The 15,462-nt window shown below is 34.0% G+C and overlaps 1 protein-coding gene across 4 annotated transcripts in view; it reads left to right on the forward strand.

Annotated features, from left to right (window-relative positions):
• The window catches only part of CDH18 (cadherin 18), a 156,947-nt gene that overhangs the window by 85,546 nt on the left and 55,939 nt on the right, over positions 1–15,462 (forward strand). For all 4 annotated transcript variants that reach the window (XM_058820536.1, XM_058820529.1, XM_058820512.1 and 1 more), the window contains exon 4: positions 10,490–10,657. In XM_058820536.1, the coding sequence (XP_058676519.1) occupies positions 10,490–10,657 (168 nt within the window). The remainder of the gene's footprint in view (positions 1–10,489; positions 10,658–15,462) is intronic.

The following is a 15,462-nucleotide window of genomic DNA, read 5'->3' on the forward strand; positions in this document are numbered from 1 at the left end:
TTTATTTTTCATTTACATTTAAAAACTGCAGTAATAGATTAATTTAGGGTAAGCCACGCCAAGGAATATAGCTTTGCTTTTTGTAATTGAAAGTTTATTTCTTAATGATTAGTTTACAAGTACATTTGAATAAGTTTCAGTGAATCTTCATGCCATTATTTAGAGCATGCACTTAGAGTAATCACTGACCTTTTGTACCAAACTGTAAATCAAGGTAGGCCGATTATCTGTGTTGTCCTACTCTGAATTTTTTATATGAAATGGAGAAATTGAAAATCATTTAATAAAATTTTATTTGCTTTGGAAAGGACAGACTGAGGCTATTGAGATACACTTTTAAAAATTATTCCAGGTCCTCAGAAGGCAAGAAGTTTCTCAACATAGAACCCCAAAGGAGGAAGAAACCTCTCTGACACTGCTACTGGTCTATTTTCTTGCATTTTTTTTATTAAGCTTATTGATGACTGAGCAAGTAATTTGAATCTTAAGTTGGTAGGTTTTGTTCTTTTCTCATAGAGAAAATTAAACCTGAAGGTACAAAACAAAGACTGGTGTATTTTTTAGAAAATTTAAATGAGAATGGTAAGTAGGAACAAGAAAAGCAAAGATTTTTTTTTCCTTGCCTATTTTTTACAGAACCCAGCCTGGAAGTTTGCAATATATGGTGCTTGAAATTATGGTACTTGTGATTGGATTCATGAGGTTGTATAACTTCTCTTAGTCTGGGTGACCAAGTCACGACTTTTCCAGGACAAATAACAAAATATATGCAGAGTTATTCCTAAGTAAGTCTTTCTCCAGTAAGAGTTTCTCAGACAGAGCTAGTATTTACAATGTTTTGATTTTTCTAAATTCAGAATAATTTCAAAGGCATACAATGGTTGTTTCAAGAGGTGTTCAATACTAATATGTACAGCAGAAGTTGAGCACTTTGTTGAATAATGAATTGACTCAAATTAGAAAGAGAAACAGCTGTAAAAAATTGATTTGTGTCATATTTTATGTTCTGTGTGACCTTATTGTGAAATTTTTTAACTTATTGTGAGAGTAGTGTGACAGTACCTCTTTTGACGAGTTACACCAGTAATTCAGTAATCCAGTAATCATTTTCTTGATAGCAGTGTACTGTAACAAATGAACAACAAAGACTGCTGTTTTCAGCCAATTGTAAGATTTATTGTACTTCCAGGTAGAGATTTATCTTTTCTCTGACTAGATCGATCTGACTTCAGGTCAATAATTCCTGATTGAATCTCTACAGAAGTCAATAGCCACCTATTATGTCACCTAATACACAAAGATTTTGTGTATGTCAGGTCTGTGTAAGAAAATAACATTTGTGAACATGTTTCACATCCTTTATGAGATTCCTTTAAATTTTATTTATATATCACAATTATTTTTGTGTCCATAAGAAAATTCTGAAAATTGTGGTTCACCTAAGGCTACCACAGACACATTTTCAGCATTCAAAAATATCTATGTGTTATCTGCCGTGGTTCCTTGGTCAGCCTTCTGTTTATCCAGAGTACAGTCCTTAGATATTTTTTCTCTTATGCAGAGTTTGAACTAATATTTTTTATTGCGTGAATAGATAAGGATTTTTATACAAGTATGGAAGCTTCAAAGAATTTCTAAATTTTTTTGGTCATTAATTTTGCTTTTCAAGAGAACATTATGTTAATTTTTTTTCATAGATATAGAAAAAAATATTGAATTTTTCTTTCAAGGACCTCTAAGGAAACCAATTACTCGTATTTTAAGGCAGCTGTTGTATCATATATACATATTTACACTCTGATGCACTAAATATAGCACTTCCCACAATTAAGAATTGGTTTTTTTATTAATGGAATTCTGCTGGTTATTGAATTTATTAAAGTTTTTCTTTGAAAAGTATTAGCTTGCATGGCCACTGCCATAGGACATTAGCTGCATGGTTTTCCTTGTAATCCAGGTACTTGGGATAGATGGAAAATGATTCACATTCATGTATTGACACCAGTCTCAATGTAATTCACTCACACTCTGCAGAGAAGCATGCTGAAGTGCTCTGTAAGGCTGCTCCCTAAGTGACTTATAAAAATTATATGTTATGCCATACTGCTGTCCTTAACATATCGTGCAAAGGCCAGTGAAGCACTGCAGCACAGTAGAATGCTCCGTGGGTGTGTGAGGAGTGAGCATCCCAGGCAGAAAAGAACACAACCTATGTGTAAAGGCTTGGTGTGTTGGCTGAGCAGGTTTTCTTACCAATAGATAATCTGAATTGTATGTCTTGACCTCGTCCGTCAGTTGTAATCAAATTATTCAGCAGAAAAAAGTCCAGTTGTGGAATCTTTTCAAGACTGTATGTTGAATTCAGTTTTTTGGGTTTTTTTTATTAGCTGGACACTATTTTGAACCTATTAGAAAGGGGAGATTTATGCTTATAGTTATTGTCTCTCTGCTTGACCACTTATCAAGGTGATCTACTTTGAAAAAAAGCCAAAATATAATTTGAAATCATGGGCAATTATGTTAATTATCTCCAATTATTTAGATATATTATTATGTACTTATTAAAGACAAAAAGTTTAATTTGCATTAAAGCAAATTAATTTACTGATAGTAGATGGGAATTATGAAGTAAAGTCTGTGGCTTCATCTTTATTTTGTTTCATTATGAAGAAAGTAATAAGGAGCTCTGGATTATTACTGGAATATTAGCAGCTTTAATCTTCATCTGCATCTTCCTTTGTAATTTTCATTCAAGTTGCAGATTAAATATAGCTTTGTGTAAGCCAGAATATGTGTGACATTACAAGAAGAAATGCTCAATATTAGCAGTCCAGCAGTCTACTCTATTTTAAGAGAGCAGGATTTCCATGTTTGTGAATATAAGTAGTTAGGTTTTAGGTTGTTTTAAGATCTTTCTTGTCAAATGTGATTTCCTTTGAGAAGACTCTTGTACTAATTCCAATCTGCTTGTTCAGGTGTTACAGAATGCATCCCCTTTTTACCTAATTGCTTTGTTCGTCATGTGTCATTAGGTTGTTCCTTCTCACAAAGGATTAAATACACCTATAAGAAGTTTATATCTGAAGAAATTGCACTGAATGAGTAATCTCTTCCAGCATTCTTTGCCCTTGCCTCCATAGTCATATCATTTGCTTGGTTCCTCTGCTTGCATATCTGAGAAGTAAACTGTTGTGGAGACTGCCTCAATATCTAAATGGCATTAAGATAAATGTTAATCATGTATATCTGTATCTAGGTGGGTTCCACAGCTATCTTGGCCTAACATTTCATTCTGTTATACAATCAGCCATCACTTGTTACCATCTTTCAGCAAACAATTATTCTGTTCCCTGTCCCTTGAGGTTCAGGTTCTTCTTTGCTTTTTAAAGTGCATTTTTGAATTAATTCTCAAAAAGACCTATTTTCAACAGAGAAGTAGCATCATACTTCTGCAGGCCTTATTTCAGACTCATGCCTACTACATTAGCAGGAACATATCAGAGTTTGAGCATCGTGTTGGTACAGGTGGTGGACCTGACCATTTATCCCTTTTGGCTCCCAGCCACGTTTCTTCAGAGCTATAGAAATGCCAATAGTTTGGGTTCCAATTCCAAAGAACTCATGAGTCTTTGCAAAATCACTAAGATGTTTTCTATGAAAATATAATTATTAAATCTTGCACAATTATGCAGAGAATTAATATATAGTGCCAGGTTACCAAGACATATGAATATTTTTATTCTAAGTCTGTCTTTAGGCTTTCTTCTGCTTCTCCATACCACATCTTCAGCAATTTTTTTGGAAAAAATGTCTGTTCAAAAATGGAAAAACAATTTTAAAAGAGGTCAAAACCACTCAGGTGGGATATTTGCTTGAAAGAATGCTTAACTGTATTTCTATGTCTGAAAAATCATAGGAAGTTGTGTGCAATTTGTACTCCAAAAGAAACTACTTGCACGTTTTCAGGACTTAGCATATTGATAAATAGTTTCTGAGGAATGAAACATTTTTTGCAGATTCTTTTGCAGAATCTGCACATGAAAAAAACATGTCAGAATTTCCTTTTCTTGACTCTGAATTTTTTACTTTTTTAGGAACAGAATTAGATTAATGGGGGAATTATAATTTTTTCCAGCTCCAAATCCAGGAAGGTTAGTAGATTCTCCCAGAGTAAAGTAGATAAACAAGTTTGCAGAATTTAAATGTGTGTCAGTTTTCTGAAAGGCCAAGCAAAACCAATTTGCAATATGAGGCTGGCAAATTTAGGCAAAGAGAAAAAAAAGAAAAACAGAGAAATTAGAAAGGATTTAGCCAATTAAAAAGATTGGGATAATGATAATGTCTTTCCATGTGCTTTTCTGGAAAATAGGCCATGCTAAACAAACCTGATTTCTTTGTTTTGTGAAATGCCAGTTTATATTGAAAAGATAATTGACATGCCACACGCAATTCTATTTAAAGAGATAGCAATTAGTAGTAGCAACAAGCCACATATTAAATGGCTATGAATTGGCTACCTGGGAGGTAGGAAAAAAATTATCACCAAGACAGAATTGTCATGAAAAGAAGAGATTCCTCCAGGACACTACAGGGATCAGTGTAAGACCAATTCTATTCAACTTCTTTCTGTGTGGATTAGAAGTAAACAAAAGACAACCATTGGCAAAAATTTTGGATGACTATTTCTGTAATAGATATCCCTTTGATTACAGCACTTACATATTGCGCATTGGAATGTATTCTCTTCTTTTTGGAGGTGTTGTGGCAGCAAAATTTTAATTTAATTAATGTGATTGTTCTAATACTAAAACTGAGAGGTGCTGTGATTACATTTGGTATCCATGCAATTGCCACATAAAATGGTGCATTTTCACTCAGTTAGAGAAAATTTCTTCAGATTCCTTAATTTAGGAGGCATCAACAAAATACTTTTTTTATTTTTTAATTTCTGTCTGTTACTCATAAAGATGTTAGAGAAGGTTATTTTTACTAACAGTTATTTTAAAAGATTTTTTTTTCTTTTGGGGTTATTCACTGTAGTATAATCAGTCTGGTCAACCCACCCCTTATTTTAATACCAAATCAATGCTATTCTAGCCTATTTCTTTAAAATGTTTATTATTTTCCCTTTAAAGTACTCTTATTTTTCAGTACTTTTTTTTTTTTTTTTTAGCAGTTGTCCTTAAATGTTGGATTCATGTATTTCATTTCAATGATAATTTTCTTTAAGGAAGGATATGCTGTCTTTCAGTACTATAGTCATGACCAGAGAAGAAAATTGATCACTAATTGTCATTTCTATAGTGCTGTGACTTTGATCCATGAAGTGTGTAGGTACGTCTTTGTAAAGGAACAAAATATTAGTTGTATAAAGCAGATCTGAGTCAAAGGGCTAGATTAAAAAGCATCTTTGTTATAGAAGAATTCAGAATGTGGATTACGACCATAAGCTTTATATTGCAGATTTCTGTTTACATTTATATTTTGAACTGAATCACAAATTCAAATCAATGTCTATTGAGAGTTCTAAATTTTAATTTTATTTTGAAATTTTAAGAAAAAAAAGTATTTTTTGACTTTTCCAGTATCTGTCTTAAAATGGAAAAAACTGGTTTCTCTTTCAAGGTAGAATAATATTAGAATTTGAAATGTGTTTTAATACATACAAGATGTTCAGATTATTAAGTTACAATAAAATAGGCTAAATTCATACCCCAGAAAAAGCAGTGATAAAAATAGTGCTTTTCTTCCAAAAGAAAGAATAATGTTAATAAAATTACCATCTACAATACTTCAAATCCCTCAGTAAATTGTAAACTCCCACATTTAGTTGGCTATTAAGTAGATGTTTAGAATTGCATTTGAATCATAATTGTCTATGACCATGGCAAGACAGATATATAAGAAACTAGAAAATGGGGAATCAAATGTGACTTACTGGCCCTTCATCAAATATCTACTGACCATGCTCATGTTTCAACAACAGAATGAAAATTTTCCAACCAAAAAAATACTTCCCCATGACAAAAAACAGTTTGCCATTAAAGTGGAGTTGTGTGACTGTTTTCTTTTTGTTTTCCCCACTAGATAGAAAACCTCTGAGCTCAAAATATTAAAATAGACCATATTTTATCTGGGGCAATTCAGACATCATGCAGAAGTAGGCTGTAAAATAAAGATGACTAAAATTCTGAGGTGGTTATTGAATGTAAATGAGTTCTTATTTTGTGTAAGTAATAAGATAAATTCTTTAAAGTGTACCAGACTAATGGGTAAGTACATATTAAAATACTTCAGTAAATGTGTAGCTATGCACCTGGCTGTGGCAGATATTTTCTTAGTATTTGTCTGCACTTGAATTAAAAAAGTCTTGATTTTTGCAGTCTCAGTTACAGTGGATCCTTCTGTTGTAGCTTTTCTTTTAAGTAAGTTCAATGGTTCTTCATAGAATGCTAAAAAAGACAACATAGCACATTGTCAGATGCTGCAGAGCATATAGGTATCTTTAAGAAAATTTTGTATAAAAGAAAAGGTGTTTACTGCAATTCAGTAATAAGAATAAATTCAGAGAGCCTGAGATGGAAGTAAAACTTGCCAAAAATGAAGTATTTTTCAGGGCTTTCTGAAATCCAGAGGTGTTGGGGAAAAGGAAAGAAAAGGAGCTATCCACAATAGTAGATATATCAATATTTCATCTCCGAGTTCTTTTTCTCAGTTTTATCTGATACTTTGAGGATAAATACAGGACCATCATGAAGAAATTTCTTAACTGCAATAGGTTGTGAAGAACTGTCAGTACTGAGAAGGAGGTTTATGTGGTTATGGGCAAGAGCAAGAAAAGCATAATCAAGTTTAACAGCATTAGATAGTCAAAGTGCTTACAAGACATATTGTTTCATTTTAGTTATTCCTGTGAGTAACAGGGGGTAGGACTTGATCCTTATTGGTCCTATTCACATTAAGAGATTCTATGGTTCTACAGTAATTCTGGTCTCAGTCATTTGGAAATGTCACTGGGGAAAAATACCATAGGTTTATTAGTCAATTAAAGATCAATCATCAATGTAATGTATTCCATATAGAAAATAAAAATGTTGCAATTGAAAAAGATGGTATTAAAATCTTAATTGGAAAGTAAGTAGGTTTCTCATCATACATGGTTAAGAAAGATAAATTCAAATTGGAAAAAGTGCTTTCCAAAATTATTGAAATTGTCACACCCAAACAAAAAAAAAATATTTAAATTTAAAAACCCTGGCAAAACTGGTGTGCTTTAGAGGTGAATAAACTTATAAAAGAAGTTAGAAGAAAATGTGGTTTTTTGGGAGAGCCTTTCATGTGGGAAAAAAAAAATCTCATAATTTTAAGATGGAAATAGGTATGAGTTTTTGTGAGGGCAGAAGTCCAAACCTGTGTGTTCTTCCCAGCTCCATTCCAATAGATTGACCCTCCCATATGTTGTATTTGAGTTTTGACATAGCAGTCAAACTTCTGTAGAAATTCTTTACTTATTACCAGAAATAGTATGGGTTGTACCTGTAATGACGTCTACATCTTGGGTTTTTTTAATTTTCTTTTTCTTTTCCTACCAAAGATGGATAAATACTGAAGGCATAGCTGAGAAGTACTTGGTTAACAGGGTCACAGTGCTGCCTAAAAATATGAGGCAAAATTAGGATTGTGTTTAAATTTAAAAAACCTGTGACAGCTTTCTTTTTCAGTTTTTTTTGGTAAATGTTTTAGTCAGGAAAATATCTTTCTTAAGATTAACTTCCTGTCTTCTTGTGGGATGTACACCAACCCTTGCCCAGGATACAGAAGATACTTAGGAGCAATTCCTGCTTTAAAAGAAACTGCTGGATCATTTAATTTTATCTTAGTGGAAAAGGCAACTAAGTTCTCCTCACACATTTTGGGATCAATAGTGAAACTTGAGATTATGCATGATTTTAGTGCTGCACTGCCAGAAGTTGTTGGAGCTGCTAGTGACAAGGACGGAGCATTAGAGTCCTCACATTAGTTACATACCTCAAACTGATGATACAATTTCAGGATGCATAAATGGATCTGAAACCCAGGAAAAAGAGGAAACTAAATCTTCTCTCACTCCCTGCCTGCAGCCCATCAAAACTTTAAAACTAGTTTTCTTACTCTAAACTTTGCATACAAGGTTTTGAAACTAAAAGCCGCCCCAATTTAATTTTCTCAGTTTTCAGAGAAGAGGAATCTTCTGCAAGTGAGAGAGATGAAATGATTAGTCACACATAAATCCTAATTAACTATCTACAAGCCTTGATTAAGTGTCATACCCCTTGAAGCAAAGAAAAGTAACCATAAATCAGGGTAATTTTTATTTGTTTAAATTAAGTGGCTAGTACTAGGGAGGATAGCGTAGAAGGCATGTTCTACTATGTTACCTTTGGTCTGTTACAAGTTGAAATGGAAGGTTCTTTAAAAAGTTCCATATTTCTTACATGCATATGCATAGGCATGATACGTTTGGTTTCAATGTAGAAAACCAAAACAATTCATTTGAAAAGTCAAAGCAGGACATTGTCAGTTCTAAGACCTTCCCATATTCCTATTTATCAGTAAAATATATTTTCAGAACAGTAGTACTAGATTTTATAAACCATATTTATTTTTATGAAAATGCATATTTAAATTATAGCAGTTCCTTTTATCTAAGTGACTCTGTAAATTTTCTTTTCTAAATTTATAATGTGTATAAGTTGTGGTTATTTTCAATATATCATGTTGCAATTTCTGAAAAAAATATCTGTTTCAAACAGTATCATTTTGAGGAAAAAAAACACTGATGAACTAAACCAGACTTGTATACTATTTTTAGCCAGCTTGTCCCAATCTACACTTCTGATGGAAAGTAACTTACAGGGCAAAACTGTGTTAAAATAATTCTAAAACTTCGTGGATGTTTAAAAAAAATTCTTTGTGCACAGATCTCCTTGTTTTTGTGTGATTTGCTTTCAGAAGTGAATGGACACAATGGTATAAGCTACATGAAATTTTCCATTTTGTATATAGTAATGCTTAAATGGTTTTATTGCAGAAATGCAAAGAATGTAATTTTAAAATACAAGAAAGATAATGCTCTTGAAAATACTTTTGTACATAATCTGAAACTGTGGGAGTCAAAAAAGCTTGAGAATTGTGCTGTACATAAAGTTCTCCTGAAGAGTAAGGCTCTACTTAAGATTCTTTGCATTAGTAATTATTATATGATTAAAATTTACCCAGAAGGAACATCTGATGGTGTTATGGTATATCCTTATTGCAAGCAAGAGTTCACTTTCAGAGTTCAATAGAAGTTATGCTAAAAGTTTAACTCTATTAAAATGTAATGTTCATAAATTGAGCATTTTACATATTTCTTTATTTATTTCTATAAAACTCACTCCAGTCTATTACTGTCTTTTATGCACTGGTGTGCTCAGAACTGCACCCAGCACTCCAGATCTGATGAGCAGAGGGGAAGGGTCCCCTCCTTTGACTGGCTGACAATGCGTTTCAAGATGCTGGCCTTGTTTGCTGCAAGGACGCATCACTGGCTCATGTTCAGCCTGAGACCCACACCAGATTCTTTGCTGAAAAGCTTCTTCCCAGCTGGTCTGTCCACAGAATGCAGTAGTTTCCTGCCTTTCTCTTTACTTAATTCCATGACTTTTCTGTCAGTCTGTGATCAAAGAAATTAGCCGGGTTTCATTTACAGGTATCATCACAGGTGCAAAATGTCTCCTAATTGAAGCTGTGCCCATCGAGTTGTCTCTCCCTACTTTTATTTTAATTTTTGCTTCTACATGTATGGGTAACTAAATGTGAAAAGCAATTCTGATGATAATGGATAAAAAATAATGCAATTTTAGGATAATTCAATTTTGGTTTTCTCTCTCTAACATAGTAATAACAATAAAAATATTATCTTTTACTTTACAATTATTAATGAAGCCAAACATTAAAAAAATCTACATTATTGTCATGTACCAAAACAAAAAAATATTTTTTTTGAGATTTGTTAAATAGGAAAATCAAGCTTTTGGATAGTTTTAAGAGATACATGAGATATTAATTAAGAAATAAACTTTTGTTAGAAAACACCTTGTGTCTTATTCCTTGTGGTAAGAGTTTCAATTCATTGTTTTTCTATTAAGTAGGTATTTGAAGAGTTATATGAGAAAACACTGTTATTTTGGCAATGTAACTTTGGATCAGGAAAGTTATAGGTTATATTAATTATTTAATAATATAATAATTCATTCAGTAAATACTGTTTCAATTTTATCATATTATGCAGCAGACATTGCCTAGAGGCATCTGGAGCTGTGTTTTATAAACGTATATATATGACACAAACAACTAACCATTTAGCTCCACCTTTCCTTTCAAGAAAAGTTATGCCCAGCCTTTGCTCCTGCTTGAACAAGCTAATTCTGATGTTTTGTTTTGTTTGTTTGTTTTCTTTCCCTCACAGGAGTCATCAGGACTGCCTTGCACAATATGGACAGGGAAGCCAGAGAGCATTATTCCGTTGTCATTCAAGCCAAAGATATGGCTGGGCAGGTCGGAGGGCTGTCAGGGTCAACAACTGTAAATATCACACTCACAGATGTCAACGACAATCCACCCAGGTTTCCTCAGAGTATGTACAATTTCAACATATAACTGATTTGAAAATCATGTTGATTTTCAGTGAAGTAAGAAGCTATTAGTGAAATCCAGTTAGTAGTCAAATTCATGGCAAAAAGGCAGCTTGGAAAGCATTTGGAGTCACCAATATTTTTTAATTTTCCAGCATTTCTGGATAAAACACAGAGATGGCAGAGCTAAAATACTGAAACTAGTAAAGATTTCTTTCAGGCTAACCGCTGAATAATATTGAGATGGGTTACAAAGGTATACTGTTCTCATATGTGAGTTATTCTCCAGCCCCTGTTAAATGCATATTTTGATAATTTTGTGATTTTGATCCCATGAGGTAATTAGGATGTTCCTATGGTAGATAACAGCAAAAGGCAATTCATTAAAATATTTAACATGCCTTTGGCTGCTTCCATATGTATCTATCAAAATTTTTTCTTCTGCTTTCTCTATACCAAACAAAATTTTTAAGGTCAATTATTACATTTCAAATGGTCAAAATCTAAGATGTTTCTCATTATAGTTAAGCAATGGTGGAGCCTGACTTTATCATAGTTAAATGAGTTCCTGATATTGATTTCAAACAATATTATCACATGTATATATGAAGAGTAAATACCAGAACAGAATATCCTAATGCAACCACTAATAGGAAGTTAATTTCTATTCGGCTCATTGGATGCACATTGATCTGACACTGTAGCTGGGATCTTGTAGTAATTCTGAATTCAGTCAACAATTTATGTAAAAATCTTCTGGAACATAAATGCATTTTCTCTGCATATTGGCTCAAGGCCAACGAGAATGTTGTAATCTGGTCTCAGATATTGCATGAGCTGTTGTAGAACATAATGAGCTGGTAGGTCAAGGTACATCCACAAGGAAGTGCTTTAAGCTGTTTGAATTAAAAGATTTATAAACAATAGTAGAGATCACAAGGCTCCAAGGAAAAACAAAGCTCCCTGGCAATACACATTGTATAAAATCTGGCTAAACAGCAAGTAGGCTTATTAGGAGTGTTGCAGAAATGAGCATCTTCTCTGTGCCTCACAAAGACTTGAAAACATAAAGCTTTTGAAATATACCCTTAAGTAAAATATTTTTGATATTATGTTCCACAAATTCTTCATTTCATTCATCATTAAATTTAATACTTCCTAATTATTTGAAAGGCAAAAGGAAAAGCTTATCTTTGAACAAGAGCTGAATTAAAAAGAAAGAATGTCTTAAGTTTTCTGCAAACTCAATGGATGCAGGAATGTGTCCCTATCTATTAGGTTTCAAGAACTGGCCTCTTTTATTTTGAATGGAAGGACTTAGATGGCAAATTGATTGGCAGGCAGAAATGTAAATTGCCATGTCTATTTATCTGTATTATTATTTTTTCAGAAATCAAAGAAATACAAAATGTTCATGTAACAATTTATACATTCTGAAGGATTCTAATAGCATTGAAAATGACAAAACATTTCAGATTTAAAGAAAATTTATTCAGACAGAATTAAATTGTATTTTAATATTTATGCTTTTTAACATAAAATATTATTTCTAAAACAATTCTTGTATAATACAAACATTGCTTTCTTTCCTTACAGAAGATTCCTATGCACAGTTATGAGTGACATTATTTCTTTACTTCTTTTCAAGACTACCCCTTGTAATGAGCAGTAGATACATGTTAATAACAAAGAATGAAAATCCAGTTGATCTTAAAAAGGCTGTTTTACCATCATGAACTATATACATGAGTCTTACCCTAAAAGAAATAACTTCTTTGTTTATTTTTCGTCTGTTTCCTTTGTGTGCCATGATTTTCAGTTAAATTTCTCTTCAATTTCCTTATTAGACGGAATGCTAAATGAGACTTACTGAGGCTTGTCACATTCAGAATTGAATTCCAGGGAAGTGCTAACCAAAACTGCCTAAATCGAGTGTATAACCCTTGGGACAGGCTGAGCCTCAGCTAAACCACAGACTTTCTTTTGGTTAGTTTCCTTTTCTCCGTTACCATACTTGTGAGTTTTGAATCTGATTCTAACTGTATGAGTACCTTACTTGAGAACGTGCTGGGAAGTACATCTGATTGATGCTGTTATTATTTTCTTTATTTACAAAAATACTTTGTTGTATATATTGAAAAGATATAATTTTCTGGCTTTAGTAGATCAGTGTTCATTAGACATGCAAAATGCAGTAAGATATGCAGGAATTTTCCCCTTAGAGAAACACTTACAATCCCTACTTAAAACTTAGAAATAAAGGTTATAAATATATCTGCTTGAAAGGGTTTGTTGCGTTTTTCTCTGCATTCATTCTAAAAGACCTGACTTTCTTTTAAAGAAAGTCCTAACAGAAGAGCAATAGTTTTCCCATATATGAAAAAAATCTTGTAGGAATAATATGAAACAGGACTGGATAATTTTATCAGTCTGATTTCTGGTACAGGAAACACACCTGAAAAATTCTGATTGCAAAACAGTAGTATGTCTCAAAAGTAGGAAGGTGAATGTGAATTCAGCAGGAGAATAGTCTGAAACCTCACATATTTTTTACTTATCAATTACTTCCTGTGCCTCTTGTATAATACTGGTTTGTTTTTCTTACATCATAATAAATTTCCTTTCTTTTGGGAGTCAAATAATAAATGGATTACCTATTCAATGTAAGCTGACAGACAGTGCTCTGCATAGGAAGATTTTTCATCTCTCAGTTCTTGTTAATTTCATCACTGATGGATCTGTGTGGTTGATGACTGAGGGCCCTAATTTCATAGTCATAAATTTATTTCATAATTTGGTAGAAGATATTCCATCTTCTAATAGCACTGTTATCAGCCTTGAGCTACATCAGAATGTTCTGTATATTTTCTTTCATTAATTCTCTCTGGTGTTGCTTAAGATGAATAAATTCTCTGTGTTTTGTTTAATATGAAGAGATTCTGATAGCATCAAGACCATCACACTAAGCAAAGGCTTCTACTGAAATGCTTTGTACATCAAGTGCTAATGATTATGTTCTGGCCAATGTGTAGAAGATCTAGAGTTGCTGTGTCTACACTCTAATTTGTAGATTTCGGTTTTTGATACAAACAGCTCAGTTCCTTAGGATAAAGCAGAATTTAAATGCAACTCATGGCTTAAAACAATTTTTATAAAGCTTGATTTTTGAAGCTTGATAGTTTCATGGCAATAGTAAACTTAATGTGAAATTATGCAAATGCATAATTAGTTTGGCCTCTCTTTTTACAATGCCATTGTATGAAAAGTGCACAGCCATGTTTAAATAGGAATGTGATATGAAGACGCTCCTGTTAGTTCTGAAAAAGTAAACTCACATCCTAGAAGGAGACATCAACTCTGTTCAGTGCTATTGAAGTATCCACTATCTGGCCTTGTTTATATAACTCATTAGTTAACTTAGTGTAAAAGTATCTTCTACTCATTTTCTTTTGAAAGTCATACTCCAATGTGGTCCCTTCTGTGTCTCCAGTTCCATGTAATACATCTAGTCCTCATTATTTCCTGTCATGACAACTGTCATGATTTCCTGCCATGAAAAGTCAGCATCCTCTCACTCTCCACTGCCATGTGCTGCAGCCTGTCCTGCCCTACCTGGTGACGAGTCCATGGCTATCTGCCTTCTCTTTTACAACTTGGCTCCTGCCCGATGTGTTGAGGAAAGCAAAATTTTCTCTGATTGTTTTTTTTAGCAGGTTTTTCTCCTTTTTTCACCCTGTTGCTGATAAGAGGCTTATAGAATCATTATGAGTTTTAGGTCTCTGTCCTTCTGCTAGATTTGCCTGATACTGGAAAAGGGTTAAAGATCGCTGAAGAGTACTGAGTTAAAAGGATTGCAGAAGTTTTGTGTCCCCAGTAACTCAGATATTAAATAAGGACACGATAACTGATTTCTCATAGGATGGCTGACATCTCATCAACTGTACCTCTTTAAATTATATTTTTTGCATAACCAGTACAATCAAGACCCTGTTCATTGCTCCATTTATGCACTTGAGAAGTGGGGCCATATGAACCTAATGCAGCTCAAGAAATCCAAGTGCAAGGTCTGCGCCTGGGTCAGGGCAGTCCCAGGCATGAAAACAGAGTAGAAAGACTGAGTGAGAGTACCCCTGAGAGGAAGAACTTAGAGATTCTGGTGGGTGAAAGGTTGGGCATGAACAGTCGATGGGCACTTGCAGCCCAGAAAGCCAGCCGCATCCTGGGCTCCATCAAAAGACTTGCACCCAGCAGATCAAGGGAGGTGATTGTCCCCTTGCACTCTGCTCTTGTGAAGCCCCACTTGAAGTGCTGTGTCCAGATCTGGAGTCCTCAGTACAAGAAGGATGTGGACCTGCTAGAGTGGTCCAGAGGAGGGCCATGAAGGTTAAGAGAGGTCTGGAACACCTCACTGGTGAAGGCAACCTGAAAGAGCTCAGGTTGTCAGCCTGGAAAAGAGAAGGCTCCAGAGAAACCTCACTGCAGCCTTCCAGTACATAGGAAGGACTGAGAAAAAAGATGGAGAGTAACTTTTTACGTAGTCAGGTAATGATATCAGAAGGGGGGGCATTTTTGAAAGGGAAAGAGAGTAAGTTTAGACTAGATATCAGAAGGCACTGGACCAGGTTGCCCAGAAAAGCTTTGGATGTCCCATACCTGGAAGTGTTCAAGGCCAGGTTAGATGGGGCTCTGAGCGCCCAGCTGTCCCTGTCCATTGTGGAGGAGTTAAAAACAGATTGTCTTTAAGCTGCCTTCCAACCAAAGCCATTCTGTGACTCTATGATTCTATATGTGGATGAGTCCAGCAATG

The sequence above is a fragment of the Ammospiza caudacuta genome, chromosome 1 (assembly GCF_027887145.1).
Source record: "Ammospiza caudacuta isolate bAmmCau1 chromosome 1, bAmmCau1.pri, whole genome shotgun sequence".
Lineage (NCBI taxonomy): Eukaryota > Metazoa > Chordata > Aves > Passeriformes > Passerellidae > Ammospiza > Ammospiza caudacuta.